The sequence below is a fragment of the Phocoena phocoena genome, chromosome 8 (assembly GCF_963924675.1).
Source record: "Phocoena phocoena chromosome 8, mPhoPho1.1, whole genome shotgun sequence".
In the NCBI taxonomy this organism is placed as follows: Eukaryota; Metazoa; Chordata; class Mammalia; order Artiodactyla; family Phocoenidae; genus Phocoena; species Phocoena phocoena.
In genome coordinates, this window is record NC_089226.1 from 45077840 (window position 1) to 45101126 (window position 23287).

At 41.1% G+C, this 23287-nt stretch overlaps 1 protein-coding gene across 5 annotated transcripts in view; it reads left to right on the forward strand.

Moving 5' to 3' along the window:
• GRM5 (glutamate metabotropic receptor 5) overlaps positions 1-23287 on the forward strand; it is a 530088-nt gene that overhangs the window by 497179 nt on the left and 9622 nt on the right. For 2 of the 5 annotated variants that reach the window (XM_065881635.1, XM_065881638.1), the window contains exon 8: positions 15842-15937. The exons of 2 other annotated variants lie outside the window; for them this stretch is intronic. In XM_065881635.1, the coding sequence (XP_065737707.1) occupies positions 15842-15937 (96 nt within the window). The remainder of the gene's footprint in view (positions 1-15841; positions 15938-23287) is intronic. One more of the 5 variants, XM_065881639.1, reaches the window with a different exon arrangement.

Genomic DNA, 23287 nt, shown 5'->3' on the forward strand with positions numbered 1-23287 from the left:
TATTTTCTCTTTTAGTCAACCCTCTGGCAATTTCGGTTATTTTCTTTAATCTAACGTCCTAGAGTACAAGTGTTAGAGTTCAACAGCCCAGGTATGTGTCTGACTTTGCCCCCTCTGACCATGTGAGTTTGAGCAAGTCATTTAACCACCCTGTGAGTCAGTTTCTTTATCTGTAAAATGGGGATGATAACAGTACCGACCTCATAATGTCTTTGTGAAAATAAATGCTAAAATCCATGTAACACATCAGTGTTGTGAGTTAAGTAGCACTGCTCCCATTATCCAGAGATGAAATTTAAGAAAAGTTACCCAAAATCACACAGTGAGTAAGCGGTATTGCTAGGAATCAAACCCATGTTAATTCACGCCAAAGCCAGTACACTCAATTACCATGATGTACTGCCTATCTCAAGCAAACTAAAGCCCAATGCATTTAGAAAAACTTGGAGAATTACTGTATATCTATCTATATGTGTGTATTTGTATATGATTATATAGAGATATGTGTGGTATTTTGTGTGTGTTTATGTGTATATGTTATGTGTATATGATTATATAGAGATATGTGTGGTATCTTCTGTGTGTATATGTGTAGGATGTGTATATATATATATATACATGCAATATACATGATGCTGTATAACGGTATACACTATTTTATTACATTCTATCATTATCAACTCCTGAATTTCTAGATCACCATGCAACTACTAGTTCAGTATCTGGTACATAATAAGTACTTAAGAACACAAGAGACTAAACACTGAAGATAAGACCTTATAGCATCATTTTTATGTAATGTTTCTTTGGTTATCTACCATTATGAAATTAAATCTCACTTTAGATTTATTGTGATAGACACTGAACAATGAGGACTCTGCTTAGAAATGGCAAAATTAGTAAATACATCTGTTGTAATTATATGTGATAATAATAAACCACAAGACATTATCCTAAGACCAGGAAGAATATAATTTCCTCTATTAAAACGATACTATTAAAACAATGGGATGAAGAATAGAAGGAAAGTGGACAGGCGGTCCCTAGCCATAGACCTGTGATTAACACCTTGTGTCCTGTATAATGGAGTGGAGATGGTTCTCCTGAAGCTCATGTAAGAGCACAATCTGGCAGACCCAGGACTTGCTGAGACTGCTTCCCTCTCTTTGGGTGCCATTCCCACTCTTAGGCAACTGTAACTGTCCCAGTAAGCATGCCCTCGCCCAGCCCTCACCCCTCACATACATACAGGCACCAGGAACTCCCCAACCTCCCTCGACTACCACTACCTCATCTTGGTCTTATCAAAGTCAAGTGATTTTAAAAGCTGAGAGAAATGGGAACTAAGATTTTTTGCAATATTTGGAAACACTTTGTGCGTTCCTCAGTAGCCTAAGAGACAGAGGAATAGAAAAAAGAAGGAAAAGTTTTGTGTGTGGATGTGAGATGGGAACAACCAAGGTGAAGGAAGAGGACTAGAAGAAGAAAGGAGAGTGACAAACAAAACAATTATGTTGAGAAAAGAAGAATTGGTGAATGACCGTCTGTGTACAACAGAAGGGGAGAGCCGGTTTAGTTGGAGTCAGGTTGGCATAAATATTACTGCCTCACCTTTGATAAATGTTCTTGCTTTTACCATCTTCGTGGCTGCACACATGCAGAAAAGCATTTGTTGAGTTGTTGCTATATGCCAGGCCCCGTGCTAGGTGTTTGTGAAAAGAACAGATGTGACCCTGCTCCCATGAAGTTCACAGGCTAATGAACAAGACAGATCATAAACTAGTAAGCAAGTTAATATCTAGTTATAATTTGAAATGAGGGTATGAAGGAAGAGAATAGGGTTCTATTTGAGATTAACAGGGGTGACAGGCTGAGGTAAAATAAAAAGAACATCACTTGTCTCCAGATCATTTTCAAATCCAGCCTAAATCACAGCAGCCTAAGTTAGGGCATGTGGGAGCATGTAAGCCAGGTCTGGACGGTGCTAAAAATCAAAGATTCATTAACCCACAGGATTTAATGAAGAAGATACAGGTCATATCCCGTAGGAGGACTCACAGTTTCATAAGTATTAGGGGACATGTAGAGAAAACAGTACAAAAAATTTTGTATCAGAACTGTTTGGGGAAAACCTTGCTGGGACATAGAAGTTATTAGAATGACAGGTAGGAAAATAACAGTAATAGGCAGCTACTAAGATCAAGAATTTTTCATAAATTACCTCACCGATCCCCAACATTTCCACTTTGCAGATAGGGAGATTGTAACTCAGAAAGCATCAGCAAGTCTCCTAATGTAACACAGCTAGTTTATGATATCCTTATGAGATGGAGGCAAACTCTGGGAAGCAAGGGTAGATTCAAGTTTTGTGAGACTTAAAGTTCATGCAGTTGGGGTCAGAGGTGGCGGGGGGGGGGGCTCTATTTAAGAGAAAGGTTGAAAAATGTGAATACAAAACTGGGAACAGGGCCTTGCAAGGGACTACTGTGAATGAGGGGCCCTGATTCCCCATTAGCTTCAGAGCAAATCTGCTTCCATAGAGAAGCACGGAGGTGTGGGCTCCAATGGCTCTCAGATGGAGAAAACCAAGTTGCTAAGGGCAAACTGTAATCGAGGTCAACACTGAAGAGGGATCAGGCTTCCAATCTTCTAGGGTAGTAAGGGTCAAAAAAAAAGCAAAGGCAGCGGCTCAAGCCAGGAGATCAGGAAAAAGATGAAAAGCTTTGAAAAACAGCACACTTGCCTGGGTCCCCTAAGCCATTTAAAATTTAAAGACAGAATAGCCCAACAAATGGCCCAGTTAGTGTTTATAACCAGCATTTTAGTGATAATATGCATCATAATTAACCAATCCAGTAACCTTGGGCAAGTTCCTTAATCTCCCCGTGTCCTAGTTCTTCCTCATTTGTAAAATAGGGATAATAGAAGTACCTAGTTCAAAGGGCTGTTGCAATGATTAAATCAGTAAACTTTGGTATAGAATGTGTCTGGTCTATTCCAAGGGTTCAGTAAATATTGGCTCTCACTGTCATTATTAGCCAGCTTGGTCTGACTCCAGAGCTTTTCCAGTTTCCATGCACAATAATGTTAGGAAAAATTCCTGCTGGAAAACTACTCATCAGTCTTTAGGAAGAATAAATTACTTTGTCTGAAAACTCCTCAACCCTAAGATAGCAACCAGCAATGTTAAATTAACGCTACTGCAATGTTTCTTTCGGCTGGTCCTGTTCTCAAAAGGAGACCCTCCTTCTGGTCAACATTCTGCTCCTCCCTGAAAAGTTTTCCCTATTGAGGATGTTATGTAAGCTTGTAAAGCACCTTGGAATTAGTTTTAAAATCTGTATCTTCCTGAGTTTCTACTGATTGTGAAACAAATAGCAATGTCAAAGGAAAGTACACAATGAAAAGGCAATGACTTAAAGATGATTCATATCTGAAAACAAGTTCTTATCCTAAGTGAGATTAAAATACAACCTTTGGGAGTTCTCTGGAAGCTAAATGAAAGGGTTTACTCAATACAAAATTTAACACTTTTCCATAATATTGCTATGCTGTAATTTATTAAACTATTCTCCAGTGGTTTGTTTTTTCTTATTTTGTATAGTTTTTGCCATTTTATATATCACTGAAGGGAAAAATCTTTGCAAAGAAGCCTTCAAGCTTCTGTTGAATTCTTTCTTTAGGATAAACTCCTCTGAATAGAATTACTGGGTCAATACAGCTGATTCTTTACATTTGAATTGGTTATTTGCATCGCTTCTTCAACTGTCAACTTCTACCTTCCTTTTATTTTATAAAGGACAGAGTACTATGTTCGCTGGCAGCTTCTCAAATACTTATGCAACTTATATTCATTTCTGACATTATTTTCTGGGCCTATTGATCGTGCTCAGTTTTTGTTTTTAATCTGAAATCTCTGAATGAATCAAATTGACATTTCAAGTCTGGGCAAATGCTGTTTTTCTGTACATGGAGACCACAAGATCTGCCAGAACATGTAGTAAACCACTCTAATATGTTTACTTATGTATGGGCACAGAGAGGGCAGAAGGATGAGACTGAAGTGGGGAATTCCTTTGCGATATTGTTTTTTTTTTTTCTTTTTTGGCGGAACGTGGGCCTCTCACCGCTGTGGCCTCTCCCGTAGCGGAGTACAGGATCCGGACGCGCAGGCTCAGCGGCCATGGCTCACGGGCCCAGCCGCTCCGCAGCATGCAGGATCTTCCCGGACCGGGGCACGAACCCACGTCGCCTGCATCACCAGGCAGACTCTCAACCACTGCGCCACCAGGGAAGCCCGCCTTTGCAATATTACTTTGTGATAATGAACTAGATTTGGCCTTACTCTTCCTCTCTGAAGATTCACTCATGAGAACTTCCCTTCTGCTTACATCTAGAATTCTCCTTTGACCAGTCTGACTTGAAAGGATGACTTGGGCTTTCCTTCAGCTCTCTTTGTAACACCTTAGAGTGGTTGAGATACCCTGCCACATCCTGTCTGTCTTCTGCTGTCACACAGTCTCCCACACATCAACGCTGATCTTCTTCTCAGAGATGCCTCTTTCACAGCCTTCAGACTTTTGGGTATTCCTGTGTATATGCAAACTCCTGTCAGAGAAATGGTGGGGGCCTGGAGGGTGATTTATTCCACTCGGCCACGGTGTAGTCAAATTTAACCTTTGAAAAAATAAGTTTATATTGTGCTCAAAACCTAACTCTACTAAGTACACACTGCTACTTGCACGTGTGACCTTTTCAGTCTCTCAAGTGGGTTATCAGATTTTTTAGATAAGGGTTTTTTTCAGCATAAAATGAAGAAAAAGGTGAGGCGTTAATAACGAGCATGATATCTGGAGGTAAGACATCTGGTTTCTAGCCCCATTTCTCTGACTTACCACTTATGGGGCCTTGGACTGGGAAGCTTTCTTTCTTTTTTTTTTTTTTTTTTGCGGTACGCGGACCTCTCACTGTTGTGGCCTCTCCCGTTGCGGAGCACAGGCTCAGCGGCCATGGCTCACGGGCCCAGCCGCTCTGCGGCATGCGGGATCTTCCCAGACCGGGGACACGGGTGGACTCTCAACCACTGCGCCACCAGGGAAGCCCCGTCTGGGAAGCTTTCTGAGCCATAGATTCCGTATCTGAATAATAATTACATTACTTAGTTTGTTGAGAAAATTAAATGATATAAGAAAAGCTTTCTGCAATATTTTAAATGCTATTCAAATATATTTCATAGTTTCCCTCCTTACTTTATCACTGTCAGGATCAAAAAGTAGGATGATCCTAAGGGTAATGTGTCAATAAATCTGAAAAATAAAATGTAGTGTGTGCACTCTGCCTCATACATCTTAAAATTAGAAACTGTATTTCTGGGTGATCGCTAAAGATATCATCTAGGGTAGGTGTTCGATGAGAACTTTGCCTGGAGACCAAAGGTCTAGCCTGGTGTTTGAGTAAACCAACACGGGAACAAGGTTGAATGTGCCCAGAGCTGTTACAAAGGTTGTACTGGTACAGAGGGAAAGTGGGGGCAATGACTGGACCGAAGTGAAGATTGAAAACTAAAGGCAGAAACATCCTGTCCAAAGCCAGGGAGGCAAAGGGAAAGGGAGAACTGAGAAACAAAAACTGGCTCCTAGGGCTTCCCTGGTGGCGCAGTGGTTAAGAGTCCGCCTGCCGATGCAGGGGACACGGGTTCGTGCCCCGGTCCGGGAAGATCCCACATGCCGCGGAGCGGCTGGACCCGTGAGCCATGGCCGCTGAGCCTGCGCGTCCGGAGTCTGTGCTCCGCAACGGGAGAGGCCACAACAGTGAGAGGCCCACGTACCGCAAAAAAAAAAAAAAAAAAAAAAAAAAAACTGGCTCCTAAATTTGCTATAATCGGCTCAAGTAGGATGGCGCCTGGAAGAGAATTCCAAAATCATCACTGAGTAAAGCCAGGACCACTTTTATGTGGATCTATAACTGACTAGGTAACGGATAAGTACATAGGGACACTAAGCTTTGTTTTCTTCATTTGTCTCTTCTTTGTTTTTCTTGATGTTTTCCTAGTCTAGTGACATGAAAGGTAATTGAGGGAAATATGTAGCAAATCCATGCTGGCCAATACCAATTCTGCAAACACACGCAACCAAAAACTTTATCTAAGTCCTTGTAAGTGCTTGGACTTGTGATAGTTCCCACTAGTTAATCAGTCTGAGAACGCAACACTGAACAGACGGTTATTTTGGGTTCCTGGACTCAGTTCCAATTATGGGAGGGTTCTCCCCACACCAACAAGCAATTCTTTGAACACCAACTGGGTGTCTTGACAATTCAACTCAATTGTGACACTACCTACCCGAAGACAACATCAGATCCCACAGGTTAAGGGTTCAGTCCCACAAGTCTGCCCTCCCCTACAGCTGTCACCAACCAGCTACAGATTGGAGGTTCCCACGACCCCTACCTTGGAAGTCAGAGCCAGTCCCAAGTCCAAGTTGTATTTCTGACTGGCGATAAATCAGAGGTTCCCACAATCCCCTCCTCAGCTTGGATAAACTTGCTATATAGTGGCTCACAGAACTCAGAGAAACACTGTACTTACTAGATCACCGATTTATTGTAAAAGGATAGAACTCAGAACAAGATGGAAGAGATGAACAGGGCAAAGTATGTGGGAAGAGACACAGAGCTTCCAGGCCCTCTCCAGACACTGCACTCTGAACATCTCTACAAGTCACCAACCTGGAAGTTTCCAAACCTGTCCTTTGGGTTTTTATGGAGGCTTCCTTACATAGGTATGATTGATTAAATCACTGATCATTGGCAACTGAAATCAATCTCCAGCCCCTTTCCCTTCCCTGGAGGTCAAAAGGGTGGGATTGAAAGTTCTAACCCTCTAATCACATGGTTCGGTCCACTGGTAACCAGGTCCCATCCTTAGCTGAGTTCCAAAAGTCACCTCATTAATATCACAGAAGACACATTTATCACTCTCAATACTTAGGAAATTTCAAGAGTTTTTAGAGCTGTGAGCCAGGAACGGTGGAGAAAGACCAAATGTATATGAAAAATATATTTTGGTCATCTGAAATCTTATAAATCACAATACTGCACTAGCTGTGACTACAGTTACCATAGCTTCTGATAAGTGAACAGCAGTGTTTGTACCATGGTTATAAGGGCCAACTGTTTAGGCATTCTCTAAATGTGGATTATTGAGAACATAATACTGTGTTTTACCCCGTCTATCTCCCTCCTTTTTTTCCTATACAAATCTAACTCTATGAAGACTCTCACACTTTTTATATACAATAATATGTATAAAAAAGGAACACTATTTAAAAGAATACAAATGGTTAGGTAAGATAAAGTATTTGGTAGTAACTTGCTTCTTTAGGGTTTTCATAAACACACACACACACACACTTATAAATACCTAAGCATAAGTAAATGTTATAAACAACCTCAGAAATTCTTGGACTCAGCCTTGGTAGAGAAAGTAATGAAGCAAGGTAAGAGGTAGGAGGATGCTGGCATTAGAGAATCTAAAATCTAATTCACAGGGGCTTACATTATAAAGAAACCAATCTCACTTAAAAAAGAAGTTCTGGGCTTCCCTGGTGGCACACTGGTTGAGAGTCCACCTGCCGATGCAGGGGACACGGGTTCGCCACCCGGTCTGGGAAGATCTCACATGTCGCACAGCGGCTAGGCCCGTGAGCCATGGCCACTGAGCCTGCATGTCCGGAGCCTGTGCTCCGCAACGGGAGAGGCCACAACAGTGAGAGGCCCGCGTACCGCAAAAAAAAAAAAAAGACGCTAATTCTGTGGCTCAGAGACATTGCCTAGGACCTATGTTCTTTTAATCTTCCATGCCACCATTTTTTGGAATGTTGCCTTAACTTCTCTCATGCCTGCTGCATGGTTGTAACATTGTCAGGTATCACATCCAAACGACTGTCCACAGCAAAAAGGGACCATGTTTTCCAGTGCTTTCTTGATAAGACTAAAAAAATCATTAGAAATGTCCAGAATACCCTCTCCCATGATCATTGGCTGAAACTGAGAGTAAAATGGGTTACCATTATCATCTTAGTCTAATCAGCGTCTAACTCCTCAATGTCAGAATGGGACAGCTTGGTATGAAGAATGGGGCTATATGAAAGAGAGGCCAATACTTTTTTTAAAATGAGGATCTTTTGTACAATCTTCTGTGTTTTACCTGCCAATCATTTTCCTTATATTTTTTGCTTACTCCATAAGCTTCCTGCCCACAGTGGCTATTTCACTTTTCTACCCATACTTTCACAAACCTCAAATTCCACCCCTTCTCCTCTCACTGATTATCATTCCAACTTTGAGAGATCTCATGTCGTTTCTCATGAGCTTGCGAATCCTTCCTCCTCCCCACCTGAATATTTTCCCATAACATGGTTCTCCTTTTATTCATTCATTTATGCATATATTTATTCAACAAATATCATCACCTGTAATAAGCTCGGCAATGTCATAGGCACTGAAAAGATGGCAGTGAAGAAAACAGTCTAAAATGCTTCATAGAGCTCACATTTTTTTTGAAGGTTCTACTGGGGGAAAAGACAGTAAATAAAACAAATAAGTAGAATATAAATTATGGTGGATAAGATAAAAGCAGGAAATGGTAGGAAGAGTGAGGTCACAGTTGCATTTTTAAACAGGATGGTCACGGCAGGCTATATTGAGAAAGGAACCTTTGAGAAAAGATTTAAAGGAGGTAATCTCTCAAGATATTTTGTGGGGAAGCACTGAAGGCAGAGGAAGTGACCAAAGCAAATGGCACTTTGGTGGGAGGATGCCTGGTGTCTTCAAGCAGAACGAAGTGGGGAAGGGGGAAAAAAGTAAGTTATGGGATCAGAGAAATAGTAGAGGGAGAAGATTATACAGGACTTTGTAAACCGTTATAAGAAATTTAGATTTACTCAGGGAGATGGGTTGAGCAGAGAAGCGATAAAAAAGATGTTTGTATTGACGGGATTATCCTGGTTGCTGTCTGGAGACTGGATATGGTTAGGCTGGGTTGGGTGGTGGGGAGGGTTTTTGTAAGGACAGAAGCAGGGCCAGTTTGGGAAGCCAGTATAATTTTCATAGTTTAGATGACAGTGGCTTGGACCAGGGTAGTAAATAGAGGGGGTGGTAAGAAATGGTCAGATTCCGGGTATGGTGTGAAGATGAAGCCCACAGTATATGCCAACTGGTTAATTATGAAGTATAAGTGAAAATAGTGTGTTCTTTCCTTTTTTTCTGTAATTGTTTTATCTCAAAACTCTACACTAGGTATTCCCTTTCCCCAAACATCTTTAATTTTTTTCCTCTCTTCCTTGGTCTCTTGACCTAAGTCTACAAAGTTGCTCCACTTCATAAAAACAAAACAAAACCAAGCAAAACAAACAATAACAACAAAGCCCCTTGGAGATCTGATAACCCCAAGTTACCTTTCCATTTTATTCATTTGTTCCTCCACGTATTCATTCCCAAGTTTTATTCACTCATCATCTTTTTGTAATTCTCTAGTTTTCTAGATGCTTAATCTTAGCCTCAAAACTCTGCCTCCTTGACAGCAATGTTGGTGTGAAAATCACTTACTGGGTTTTCTGTGGCGAAGTGATTTGTTCTATAACTACTTCAATAATTTTCATTTTTGAGGAAAAGACTCTTTCCTTCCATATCATTTATCTCTGCTTATACCATACTTCTATTCTGAATAACAGAATGCAGTTGAAGGAAAAGAGGATTTAAGTTTACTTCGTAAATGGGATGCATTTATAATGGTTTAAATGAGAGATTTCCTTTAAAAACACCCTCCTACATACTAACTCCCCAATCCTTCTCTCCTGCCCTATTGGTGACCATTCCACATTGAATTTACACAGAAAACATACATGAAATTTCCAACATTTTCCATCTTCCTTTCATTGACCTCTAATAGAGACCACTGTTGGGGTTTTTTTTTTTTTCCCTCTAAATATTTTAAAGGATGATAGAAGAGAGTAAAATGTGTGTACGGTGGTTTCTACACATAGGAGAAACTGTCTCCCTGTGGTTTGCACTAAACTGAATGATACCTAGTGTGGGAGCAGAAAATGAGCTGGGCATTGTTCAGAGTTCAGAAGAATTAGCTCAACGCTCCTTCAAAGAGTGGAGTATGCGGCATAGTGGGAGTCAGTGTGGGAGAGAAGACGGTGAAAAGAAAGCTATTTCTCAAGATAGTTTTAGCCACTGGAAGGAACACCGCTTTGGGCAGGACAAGGCCTTGACTAAATTATGGAGTCAGAGAAATGTGCCTCTGGCACCTTCAGCTTTCTCCTCTTCTGTCCCTTTTTTCCCTCTACTCCCAAGACCTCTAGGACCTCAATGCCGTTTTTCCCCTCTCATCTCAACCACATACTCAGAGAGTCTGCAATATGTATCAGAAAACATGGGATATCTACTCACAACAGCACTTGCTTCCTGAGCCTCCTCACTCGTGGATGATGGAAAATCTTTGCACTTGACATTAAGGGAAGGTGAGAGAATTTACCATGCAATCTTCCTAGCATCTCAGAAACAGTATCATGTCGGGAAATTCCAATTACAGATATTGGTCTTTGTTTCACCCACTGGACTTTTCCCTTCTAAACCATTTGAGGGCTCTGTCTGTAATCCCTATTTCTTGATAAAGACCCTCCTTCAGTTTCAACCTCTTCATTAAACACTCTTACCTTAAAACCTGGTTCTCTCCTAAGGACATTCCTTCCCCTGTAGGCCTTTCATAGGCTACTTATCCTTCCACATCACATATTCCTCAGGGCACAGAGCTGGGGGTCAGCAACTCCATGCTACTTCCAGACATATTCCACATGTCATACAGAAATGTAAAAGTGAAAAACCGCCTTCATTGAGGCTCTTGACATCTAGTTAGTTATCCCTCTATCTTTCAACGTTCTTTAAAATTACTATTCACTACCAACTTCTGGGTAAAGAATTTCTGTCCACCGCAAGCTCTGCTATCGTTCTGGGTTACGTTAGTGCCTATATAAAGAGGAAACCATCACCATGGGCTCATTTCTCAATTGTAATGATTAAATTCTAACGCAATTAGAATTATCATCTTAGCCATCCTACCTCTGGCAAACATATTACCTGAATCTCCCTCCCATAAGGAATCCTTATGCCTAATATCAAACTCTCTCTTTTCCTTCTAGCTTCAGGCATCATCCTCACAATACCTGCTCTTTCACCTAATATACACATTCTTCTTTGAATTTATTCATTTTATTCTGGTCTTTCACCTCACTCTGGACTCATTTATCCATTCTGGACCACGTAGCCTATATAGAAATTTCAGTAATCCAGTGTCTAGTAGATATTGGGAGAGACAGGGGAAAGGGAGTAAAGAAATGGAAATTTTTATTCAAATCATTATGGAGAAATTACATTACTATCCAATCCTGAGTGATTACCCCCATATCTTTTAAATTCACCAGATGAACATGGGCTCTTGTAGAAGTGAGTAAAGAGGAATTAGAGCTTCCTGGACAAAGGAGGTACAAAAGGAATCAAAAAAAAAAAAATTCTTCATAGACGGCAACGAAAGCTAATTTCAGAACAAATCATTCTTAAATCTCTTAAACCTATTGTGACAGATTTTCATGCTAAGATTATGGCCCAGAAACCAAAGTGTCAAAGCTATATTGAGCACAGATCTACAAGTCTGGAGACTGTAAAGGGAAAAAAACAGCAGACTGAAGAACCCTGAATTCAGTATCTAGCATATAGCAGGTAGTCAGAGAACATTTAGAGGGAATGCTTCCACTAACAGTGTTAGAGGAGTTTCTGAACAGGTAGAATGGGCAGGTCTGTAACCCTGCCCTCCACCACCCCACGGTTTACCGGCTCTCTGTGGGCACTTTCAACCGTTCTCGCGGTATTTGCAGTCATCTGTATGCTAATGTCTCCCAAGTACATAACAGTCCCCTAACTTCTGGATTCTTAAACCCATGTGCCTACTGAATTTGTCCAATTGTATGTTCCACCAGCATCTCAAACCCAATATTCCAAAATGAAGCTTTTTATTTCTTCCTCCAGATATACTCCTTCTCCTATATTTTCTTAACTTACTTAGGTGCACCACCCAAGGCAGTAACCGAGGTAGCATTCTACACTTCTCTCTTAAACTCATCGATAATCCTACTCATTCTACCTTCTAAGTATTTTTGAAACTGTTCTCTCATTTTCCTCCTATTATCACTACCCCAAGGCATTATCTCAACATCTCTCACGTGAACTATTACAATAGGATGAGTCGCTCTATCTCTAGTTCCAGTCCCTCAAGTCCGTAGTATTTTATCTAAATGTCAACTCTGACCACATTTTTTTCTTAGCGTCTCCATCCACACCGTGCATTTTACCTTGTGTTATTTACCCTAGGTTACAGTAAAAAACACCAAGCACTGTTTCCCCGTGTACACCATGCTGTTTGCTCTTGATTTTTCTTCTGCCTGCATACCCATCTTTTCATACTGCATTCCTACTCATCTTTCAAGATTTACCCTGGGAGCATATCTCACTGAAGTTTTTCCTGCCATTCTAGTATGGGTTAGGAGTCCTCCTTGCATCCGTTTCCATAATAAAACTTCTCACGTTGTTTGAAAATTATCTGCTTACATTTCATCCTCCCACTCCAGGCTATGAACTTATCAATGGCATAGAGTTACCCACGTGCTCCTTATCACGGTGCCTTGCACATGGGGTCTTCAGTAAATGGTTTGAATGCTGTAAATTAAACATAGGTAGTGCATCTATAGGAACCCAAATGAGGGAACACAATGTAAAGTCCTACACTAGCTCCTCCACTAGCCATCCTTATTAACTCTACTACTTATTTGCAAAATGCGGCCTAGAAGAGAAAAGGTAAATAATAAGTCTTCATAGTTTTGTTTCTAAAATTACTGACATTGTTACTTATATGGAAGATGAATGGAAATAAGATGAGCTTTGGGGTCATTTTCTAACACTGGGTTCCCCATTCATAAACCTTGTAAGCTTGGGCTTACGGACCCTGATCCTCAAGGCCTGCCTCTTTGGAGTAAGGAAAATAGCACCTACTTTGTAGGGTAGTTTTAAGAATTGAAGATAATATACCAAAAAGAACCTGGAACATTCAATATTCTGTCATCATTATTATTTCTATTATGACCTTGAATATAATCACAAAGCATTTTATTTGAAAACTGAGTTAATATTTGTAAAGCACGTAAAACAGTACCTCAAAAGTATGTGTGTACATGTGTGCGTAACTGTGTGTATATCTCTGCTTTAGTAAGTGCCTAAAAGATATATGAATTTATTATATGAGAAGTAATTTTCACTGATATTTTATTAGCTATAAACTCTGAAAAGCTTTAGCTAATAATGCTTTTATAGTCTCTGCTGCAGGTGTATAATTCTTTCCATGTGGGTTTATTGCAGAACTATAGAACTGTCAATTAAAATAGTTACTTTAAACAGTACATTATGGTGAATGGAATAATGAATAAGTGAATGAATGAAAATGTGGTCTATTTAAGTATCTGGTAAACACAGTTAAGCTGTAATTATAGTTATAGACAGGAAGAAGTGTCCCATCCCAAAGCAAAGATGAGCTTCCCAATCTGTAAATGACAGTTTCACCTTGGATACAAGAACTATTTGAAACTTCTAAATAAGTCTAATGTATCTCTTGCTTTATTGGAATAAGTTGGGATTTGTATTTTTTATTTTGTTTTGTAAACTCTTTTACCAAAAGAGAGTGGGTTATGAGAGAATAAGATGTTTCATAAGCAGGGGCACCTGGCAGAGTGTGTGCATATGTGTGTGTGTACATGAGAGAGAGAGACAGACAGAGCGACATAGATAGAGACAGAAAGAAGAGCTTTCGGGCATGAAGAGTGTAGATGTCCTAAATTAGCTATGAAAAAATTTAAATTAACTGGAAATTAGCCTAACAGAAGATATTCAAAAATACTTTTAAGGAACCCTTTGTAAGGAACCATGAATACTTCTATTATTCTATTAATATTCTTTTAATTTAAGCTCTAGAGCAGCATTCTGGCTATGCAACCCAATTCACAAATAAACACAAAATATTTTCTATTGAAATGTGGAATGTCCTTCGATGATTGGTACTTCAGAAGGGATCCTCTTCCAAGGTGTTTTCTTTGGTGAAATAAAAGCTGCTCAATCTGGTTTGGTCCGATGCTTTACCTTCTCAAAGAAAGTCTTTTAAGTTCTTTTCCTCTCTTCTTTATGGCTTAGACCTAAAGTTACTGTGTACATACTGTCTTCTCCCCTTCCTTCTCCCATGAGACTGTGAGCTCTATGAGGTAGGACCTGAAGATTATTTATCTCTCTATCCCTAGGACAAAGCCCATTGCCTAGAATTTAATAGATGCTCAACTAATGTTTACCGAAGAAGGTAATCCATTTTGCTTGATTTAACGAGCCATTTCACTTTCACTCAAACACTAAATACTTTTCACATCTAAGAAGAGAAAAAAGTTATGAGCAAGCCCTTTATCCCGGGACAAATAATGATTTTAATTTTGTTGCCTTTTGTTTTATTTAACATGAATTTTGAGACAGCAGAAAAAGAAAACTTTTTTTAAAAGTGACTATATCAAGAGTAAACAGGTCTTCTGATAGTCACTTTATCACTATCTGCTGAATAACAGGAACGTGGATGAAGTGGCACCAGATCAGGCTCCAGATTTAGAAGGGAAAATGTAATAAAGATAATAAACCTTAAGAGCCTTGGACGCTTGCAAGCTCTACTGACTATTACTCTCTACTCACTAGCCTTGTGATTTTGGTCAAGTCAGTTAAGTAAGTCTCAGTTTCCTCATTTGGCAAATGGGGATAACGATGCCTCTTTAATTACCCCACAGGCTTAAACTGATGAATTAAAAAAAGAGATTATTTCTGTGAAAGCATGTTGGCTCTGAAAACTGTCATACAAGTATAAGGGTTCATCTTGATGCACCACGTAGCAGACAAATGTTGGAAATCTCTTAACTTATTTTCGATGAAATTGCTAGTACCTTCCAGGTGTGGTGAATTGCTAAGTCTGATATAAAAGCTGTTTAAGCCACTCACCACAATGCAAGCAGCCCAATACTGACTGTCACACTTCAGCTTAATGGTTATGTAAACCTCTCACATCCAAGGAACGTCTCTTTTCTCTTTTGGCATCTCCAGTCTCTAGTATCACGCTCAGACACAGTACCACTCATTGAAGGTTCATTAATGATAAGGATGACTTTTTAAACTAGAAGGCAAACACATTATAATGGCTAAAAGTGTAGGTTCTGAACTTAGATTCCTGTGTCCAAAATCCTTGATCAATCTACTTAATCCTTATAATCTTAGGTTTCTGCTTCAGTAAAATGGACATAATAATAGCAGAGGCTCTGCCACAAGTTGTTGCCAGGACTACATTCGGGTCAAATTCCAGCACCAGGTCTGGCATATGGTAAACACTAAATTCTAATGTACTGATATTCATCTTTTTCTTAGAGGCTATGAATTACATCCTTTTTACCACTAACTATTAAATATGATCAATAGGCAATGTAAAAGGGTAGATCACATGTGGCTCAACCAAGGAGTAACAAAATTACCCCCCAGTGTTATCGATATACCATCACAACCATCTATAGCATCACAGGTCAGCCACCGCAGTGAAAGCAGGAGCCCTGTTCGGGCGAGGGGCCACCCTCTGCAGCCCCAGCTCTTCCTCAGCCCGGCCAGGGAAGCACACAATCACATCTCTCTGTTTGCTCCTGTCCCTGTTCGTGCTCACCAGGTACAAAGACAGGAGACTGGCCCAGCACAAGTCGGAAATAGAGTGTTTCACCCCCAAAGGGAGTATGGGGAATGGTGGGAGAGCAACAATGAGCAGGTAAGCAAAGTGTGAGTGGCCTGAGGTGGTGTGAACTAAATGTACGCAAGCTACAGGAACAGGTGGCTCCCTGGTCTGGGTCCTCACTCCACCGTGCCTCCCGTGCAGTGTGTCCAACCTGGGCCACCACTGGGTTTCTACGTGCGTTTGATTTGCAAAAACCCACGCCACCCTCGTGTGAAGTGATGGGAGCCTCCTGTCCCGGACGCTGCTGTTCCCCAGGGTTGTGCGCTTTGCATGTCTGAAGCCTTAGCTCACAGTCAGTGTCCCTGTGGGTTTTAAATTACTGGTTACATGCTTCTGTGGAGTTTGCAAAGTGGAAGAGATTGGAGGAAATACACATTTCAGGACGATCCAATTGCTTAACAAAAACAAATGCAAAAGCCTAGGACTGGTTCTGAGCGAAGGACTGCAATGGAGGGGAGACTCCAGCCCTGATCCCACAAGCCTGGGAATTCATCTGACTTACTTTGAATGCAATGTCATCTCACAGCCAAGGGCAAATGCCAGGCCAAACAAGTGAACTGTAGAGGCCAGAGGCTTTTCGTGAACTGAAATCAGGAAAGCTAGTCCTCCTCTAGCTACCGTAGCTTTGCAGCTCCCTTCCTTCTCTGTGTTTGGTGGTGAACACACCCTGTCGCTGCTCTGTGCATGTTCCGTCATACCAGGCCCTCCCAACCAAGCTGTGCCCAGGAAACTGGGGTAGCTGGAACTTTAAGCATCGACTAAGCTTTGTTTGCATGAAATAAACGTGCTTTATTGCATGGGACTGGGTTTCAAGAAAAGGGCTCTGGAGATAAAGAAGGCTGGAGGAGCCCTGAGTTGGGAAGTTGTCCCCCATGAACTAACTCCCCACCCCTAATTTGTTGTGGCTTTTCCCAATCCATCAGTGGTACTGAAGTGTGGGAGGGAAGCTCTCGCAAATCAGCCTGGATTAAAGGAAAGGGGAAGTGCAGAAGATACAGTGTGTACGTATGTGTGCCCATGTGCTGAGAGCGGAGCTTGAGATCCCGCCGCGGAGCAAGAAGAGAATCTAATCCGGTGAACTTTCACCTCCAAACGTTGCTCGATTCCGCAGTAGTGGGTGCCTTCTGGTTTTCAAAATAATGTCTAACTTTCTACAAGGACACTGCACAACTTCTGGGGGCCGTTCACATCACAGTCTGTGAAAATGATGCCCTGAACTGTCCAGTGTACAGCCTGAGCCATCATTCACAGCAGCCCTGGTCAAGAGCTTGGCTGACTTCGTTCACAGCTCCCAGAAACAAGGCAGTGAGAGCATGTGTACACGTGCAGGCACATATGTGTGCACACTGGTGTATCTGATAGTCTTATGCCCACAATCCCTTTATACAGCTTTCTTTGGATCTCAGTGTATCTGGAAGATAAACCTCAGTGGATCATTTTGTGGCGGGTAACTCAACAGACCGCTACTGGGGCTCCTAGTTTCCTTCCATTCAGACATGACTAAGTGGCACAATTCCTCTACTTGAAAATCATTCAGACAGCATCAGAGTCGACAGGACACGGTGAAAATGGCTGCATCAAATGAGCGCAGGGGCTCTGTCCAAAGTGACTTGTAATTTGAGGCACTGTCTCGGACTGGAGTTCCCAAACATAGCAAACTTGGCTGCCTATCAAACATCCCAAGGCAAAGTCTTGGTCAGCACAACCTAGGAATCTGTAGTGTAACAAGTTTCCAAAGTCATTCAGATTTAGTCAGTCCATAAACCGGTATTCTGAAATAATCCACTTGTGTAGGAGATGAAGCTATTCATGGCAAACATAAGGTCTCAATTCCGTCATGCGGTATTCCTGAGAGAGTTTAGTCAGTGCTTGGAACTCAGATCTGATCAGCCTAGCGATTAGATTTGCTCAAGGCTGTCTTGTTTGAGAATGGGGGCGGTGGGGGCGGGGAGGGGGGAGACAGGAGACAGCAAGGGGACCCCAGCTTCCTTGGGTCAGGTCCAGATCTACAAAGGTAGCCACTCGATGTGTCTACACTGTAATGGTCTAAATTTCCCTACAACAGTAAGATACCGTAATTCAGCATTTGTTTAAATATAGCCAAGGTAATGGCAAGGCTTATAGTATAATATATCAGTATAGATATGTCCTGCTAGGCAGAGGGAAACAGTGTATGCTGTAGTTAAGAGAGTTCTGATGGAGCAAACACCTCAGCCTCACAGATAAGCATAGTTAAATAGAAACAAATGATCTTCCCTTCCTACTTTTTCTTTCCATTTCTTTAACATCAAGTAAAAACTGACAGAGAGAAAGCATATATGGGAGGAATCCTATTTGTTTATATGAATACACACACAAAATATTTATCCAAAAGAGATAAGTTTAAAATGAATATTAAGAGAAAGATATTAAGATATCAGAGAGGAGACAACTGCAATGTATACTATTGCTAAATAAGGGGTTAGAGTAGTTAATCCCAATTTGCTTGCTCTGGAATAGAATGGAAGGGCTGGCAAAAGAATAACTGTATGAGACTTTCATAGATACTTTTAGTACCAGCTGATAAGGCCCTCTTTCTTATCCATTCCCACTCCTCCCCCCAGTTGCTTCCCAGTCACAGTCAAGCATCCTATTTACTCTGCAAACATCTGGGCTGATTCTGTAGCCATTACCAAACAACCAGTCCCAGGGAGGGGCCGAGGAAAGCTCCAACAACCACAGAAAACCAGGAGTGTCGCCCGGCATCTCATTTGCCTATGTTTTCTATGATGACACTATAGTAATGGACCGGACCCTATGAAGTCATGCCTGGGGAGATTCTTGCAGAGCCACGTTGCCTGGCAGGAGAGAAGGAGTTTTACAAGGCATGCAGTCATAGCACAGCACGACAGCATGACCTTATATGCAACACTGGCAGGGCCTTAGAGACACCCCCTCACATCTCCCCCCTCGACCCCCCACTTGGAAAGGAAAAGGAACACTGTATGTATCCATAACACTCTAGCTTCCTGAAATACTATGTCCCCGTTTTCCCTTTATGTGAACATTCTTTTTCTGTCTGACTATAGCATAACTTGTCACCTTTTCATATTTTCACGGTGGACAGTCTAAGTGTGTTTCAGAGCAGTCTTCCTGATTGCAGGAGAAGTGAAAGAGAGTCCTAAACAGGGAGGTGCTCTAAGAACCAGAAATTCTCTAAGCACTGTTACGTGGGAGTTCATAAGGAGATGGTCTGCTCTCGGGATTGGCTAAATCCTCAACAATGAATGTTACTATTGCCTGTCTCAGCAGGGGGATTCCACCTCAGTGCTCCCTGGCATCTGCATTCTGATGTGCTCATGTTATACCCCATGAAGGAGAGGCACAGATATTGAGTCTCCCAGTCTCTCTTTGAGAAAGGGCCCCCTTAGTCAAATGATACAGATCTAAAGCCCCCATTCAGTGCCTGAAGGAAGGAGGGTGGTAGGGGGTTATTTTTACTGTTGCTACGTCATGATATCAATTATGTGAAAGATCAACCCCTAGTCAGTTGAGTAACTGATTTTCACCTAGTAGATGCAGCATCTAATTTTAGTGGGTATAACTGTTCAATAACACCTTAGGGAATCTAGTAACAGCAATGTAATAACAGTCATTATTAAATGAGTGAGGAACTCAGATTTGAAAGTAACCCCAAAATGTGATATCTGTGTTAGGATTTTTTTGCCTCTCATTCCTTCAATTATTTCTTCCTCCATGTAATGATCATTTACTAAGCACCTACTATAAGTCAAGCACTGCCAAGACTCTGGAGATAAATGGATGACCAAGTCAAGACTAATGCCCTTGAAAATCAATTGTCTATCGGGAAACAGAGTCAGAAAAACAGATCACTGCAGTGCAATATGGAGCCCCTCTCCCGTAGAACAATTATTTATCATATTAACTCCTCATTTAATATCATAAACAATAACCAATGCCAGTGCAAATAGAATTAAGAGTAATAGAAACTAAATAATGATAAAATAAACCTGAATCGAGTGTTCAGAAACAGCTAGGCACACAGTTATATACAATTCAGAGTCCATAAAATGCTCAATCTAAAGACAGAGTGGCAGATCGGATAAAAATACAAGAGCCTACAATATGCTACCTACAAGAGACCCACTTCAGGGCAAAGGACACACACAGAGTGAAAGCAAAGGGATGGAAAAAAGACATTTCATGCAAACAGAAATGACAAAAAAGCAGGGCCCCAACACTCGTATCAGACAAAATAGACCCTAAAACAAAGGCCATAAAGAAAGATAAAGAAGGACACTGTATAATGATAAAAATTCAGAGTCCACGGAAGAGAAAGAGGCTGCCTTTGCAGCACAGCAGAGGCCAGCTGGGTGCTGAGCCACAGGCTAGGATGGCTGCAGTGGTCTTCTCTTCACTCCTCCCCAAAGTCAACTTCAAATTAATGTTATAACTTATATTTAGAGATGTTCTAAAACGAGTAAGACTAATAATAACAATTGCTTCCATTACTGTAACTACTATGCATCAGATACTGGGGTAGTCCCTTCACAAATGTTATACATTAAGTTCTCACAAGAACATTATAAGCAAGATATTTTCCCTTTCCATGGCATATATGAGATCATACAGTATTTGTCTTTATCTGCCTTATTTAACTTAATATAATGCCCTCAAGTTTCATTCACGTTATCACAAATAGCAGGATTTCCTTCTATTTCAAGGCTGAATAATATTTTCTTTATGCACATTTTCTTTATCCATTTGTCCATCAATGGACTCAGGTTGCTTCCGTATCTTGGCTATTGTAAATAATGCTGCAACGAACATTAGGGTACAGATATCTTTTCAAGATATTGATTTCATTTCTTTGGATAAATACTCAGCGTTGGAATTGCTGGGTTCACATGGCAGTGTGACTTTTAACTTTTTGAGGAACCTCCAAACTGTCTTCCACAGTGGCTGCACCAATTTATATTCCCACCAAAGTGTGCAAGGGTCCCCTTTTCTCCACATCCTTGCAAACGCTTGTTATTTCTTCTCTTTTTGATAAGAGCCATTCTAACAGGTCTGATGTGATATCTCATTGGGGTTTGGATGCGCATTTCCCTGATGATTAGTGATGTTGAGCACCTTTCCATGTACCCGATGGCCATCTGTATGTCTTCTTTGGAAAAATGTCTCTTCAGAAGCGACACATTTTCTTTACCCATTTATCCACCAATGGACATTTAGGTTGTTAGGCTACTATGAATAATGCTGCAATGAACATGGGGGTGCTAATACCTCTTTTGAGATCCTGATTTCAATTTTTTGGATATATACCCAGCAGTGGGATTGCTGGATCAGGTGGCAGTCTGTTTTCAATTTTTTAAGGAACTTCCATACTGTTTTCCACAGATGTTGCAACATTTTGCATTTTGCACAAGGGTTCCAATTTCTCCACATCCTCACCAACACTTGTTATCCTTTGTGAGTTTTTTTGATTAATAGTTATCCTAACAGGTGTGAAGTGATAATACCATAATGTACACTAAAAAATTTAAGAGGGTAGGTCTCATTTTAAGTGTCCTTACCATAATACAAGGAAGGAAGGATAATAGTTATCCTAACAGGTGTGAAGTGATAATACCATAATGTACACTAAAAAATTTAAGAGGGTAGGTCTCATTTTAAGTGTCCTTACCATAATACAAGGAAGGAAGGGAGGAGGGAGGGAGGAAAGGAATGAAAAGATACATCATGAAGCACGTGAAGCAACCCAAAGGGAACGGAACTGGAATTGACTTAGTGCCTCACATCTGTGGCATGGCCCATTTTATGCAATAAGCAAAAATAATCCAAAAAATTGCTTTCTTAAATGAGGAGCTTTGTATACATAATAAGCATGTTAGTGGTAGATGTCCAACCAGGATTCAAAGCCTCGAAACCAGAGTACTCTTCATACATCAGATTTAAGTTACATGCATTAGCTGAGGTGCTTTAACTAAGGTCAAAAGGAATATTTCGTCTAAACAGAAATCATTTTTTCAGCAACCACTGTAGAATTCCGGGGACATTCTCTTATCCTACAGTCCCTCAGGAGTCATCTCTGCAATGTTCAGGTGAATGTTGACACAGAGCTTTGGAACTTATTATCAGGTCATTTTATGGACACAAACTTGGGTGTTGGCATTTCCCTTGCTGCTCCACAAAGGTATGTCTTGTCAGCCCTCTGGTTCAGTGTGTATCTTGGCCCTCAGCACAGAGACAATATTGCGTGGCGGCAGTGATCTGGATTTAGGGTCATATTTGAGGCACTGCTCTGCCTTTTGAGTTAGACAACTTAGTTAAGTTCAGTTAACTTAGTTAAGTTCAGTTTTTGCATCTATAATACAGGTTAATAATACCTGTCTATACCAAGCACTCAAGGTGAAAGAATTTACTTCATTTGCTTGACACTCCCAGCCCACCTACTCTGCATCAGGTACCATATTAAACACAGGAGATGCATGTAGTTGCTGCCCTTGGAGTGTTCCAAGTTTTGTGCAGGAACAGACCTATAAATACGTCATTAGAAGTGCTATGTCAAACAGCTGTCGTGAAGGTCAAATATAATAATACAGGTGAAAACACCTTGTGAGGTAGAAAGTTCTATTCAAACGGGAGTTACTATCATTCCAAGACTCTCCTTTGCCATCAATCCCAATCCCACGTTTTATTCAAGGTTTAAATCAAGCTGGATTCTTCCACAAAGTCTTCCTGGAAGCTTCAGCCCACAGGCACGAAACAAATGTGTCTTCTTTTTTTTTTTCTTCTTAAATTTATGTATATTTTTATTTTTTTGGCTGTGTTGGGTCTTCGTTTCTGTGGGCTTTCTCTAGTTGTGGCAAGCGGGGGCCACTCTTCATCGCGGTGCACGGGCCTCTCACTATCGCGGCCTCTCTTGTTGCAGAGCACAGGCTCCAGACGCGCAGGCTCAGTAGTTGTGGCTCACGGGCTCAGTTGCTCTGCAGCATGTGGGATCTTCCCAGACCAGGGCTCGAACCCGTGTCCCCTGCATTGGCGGGCAGATTCTCAACCACTGTGCCACCAGGGAAGCCCAGCTGTGTCTTCTTTTGTTCTTTCTTTACTCACTTGCAATCTGGGCATTATAGTGATGGTTGGGGAAAAAAAATCATTTCCTGTTTTGGAAAAGAAAATCTTCTAATCTTAGTTGAAGCACCTCAACTAAACCTAGAACTTATATCTCAGTATGAGGAGTTTAGCTTTGAGTCTGGCTTACTGAATTATGGATCGAAAGAAATAGCTTAATTTGAGAAAGAAAACTCTGTGATGATCCAGCAAACTGCCTCTGCTTGGTACACGCTCCTGCATGCCCTTCGTTAGATGCTTCCTCTTTAT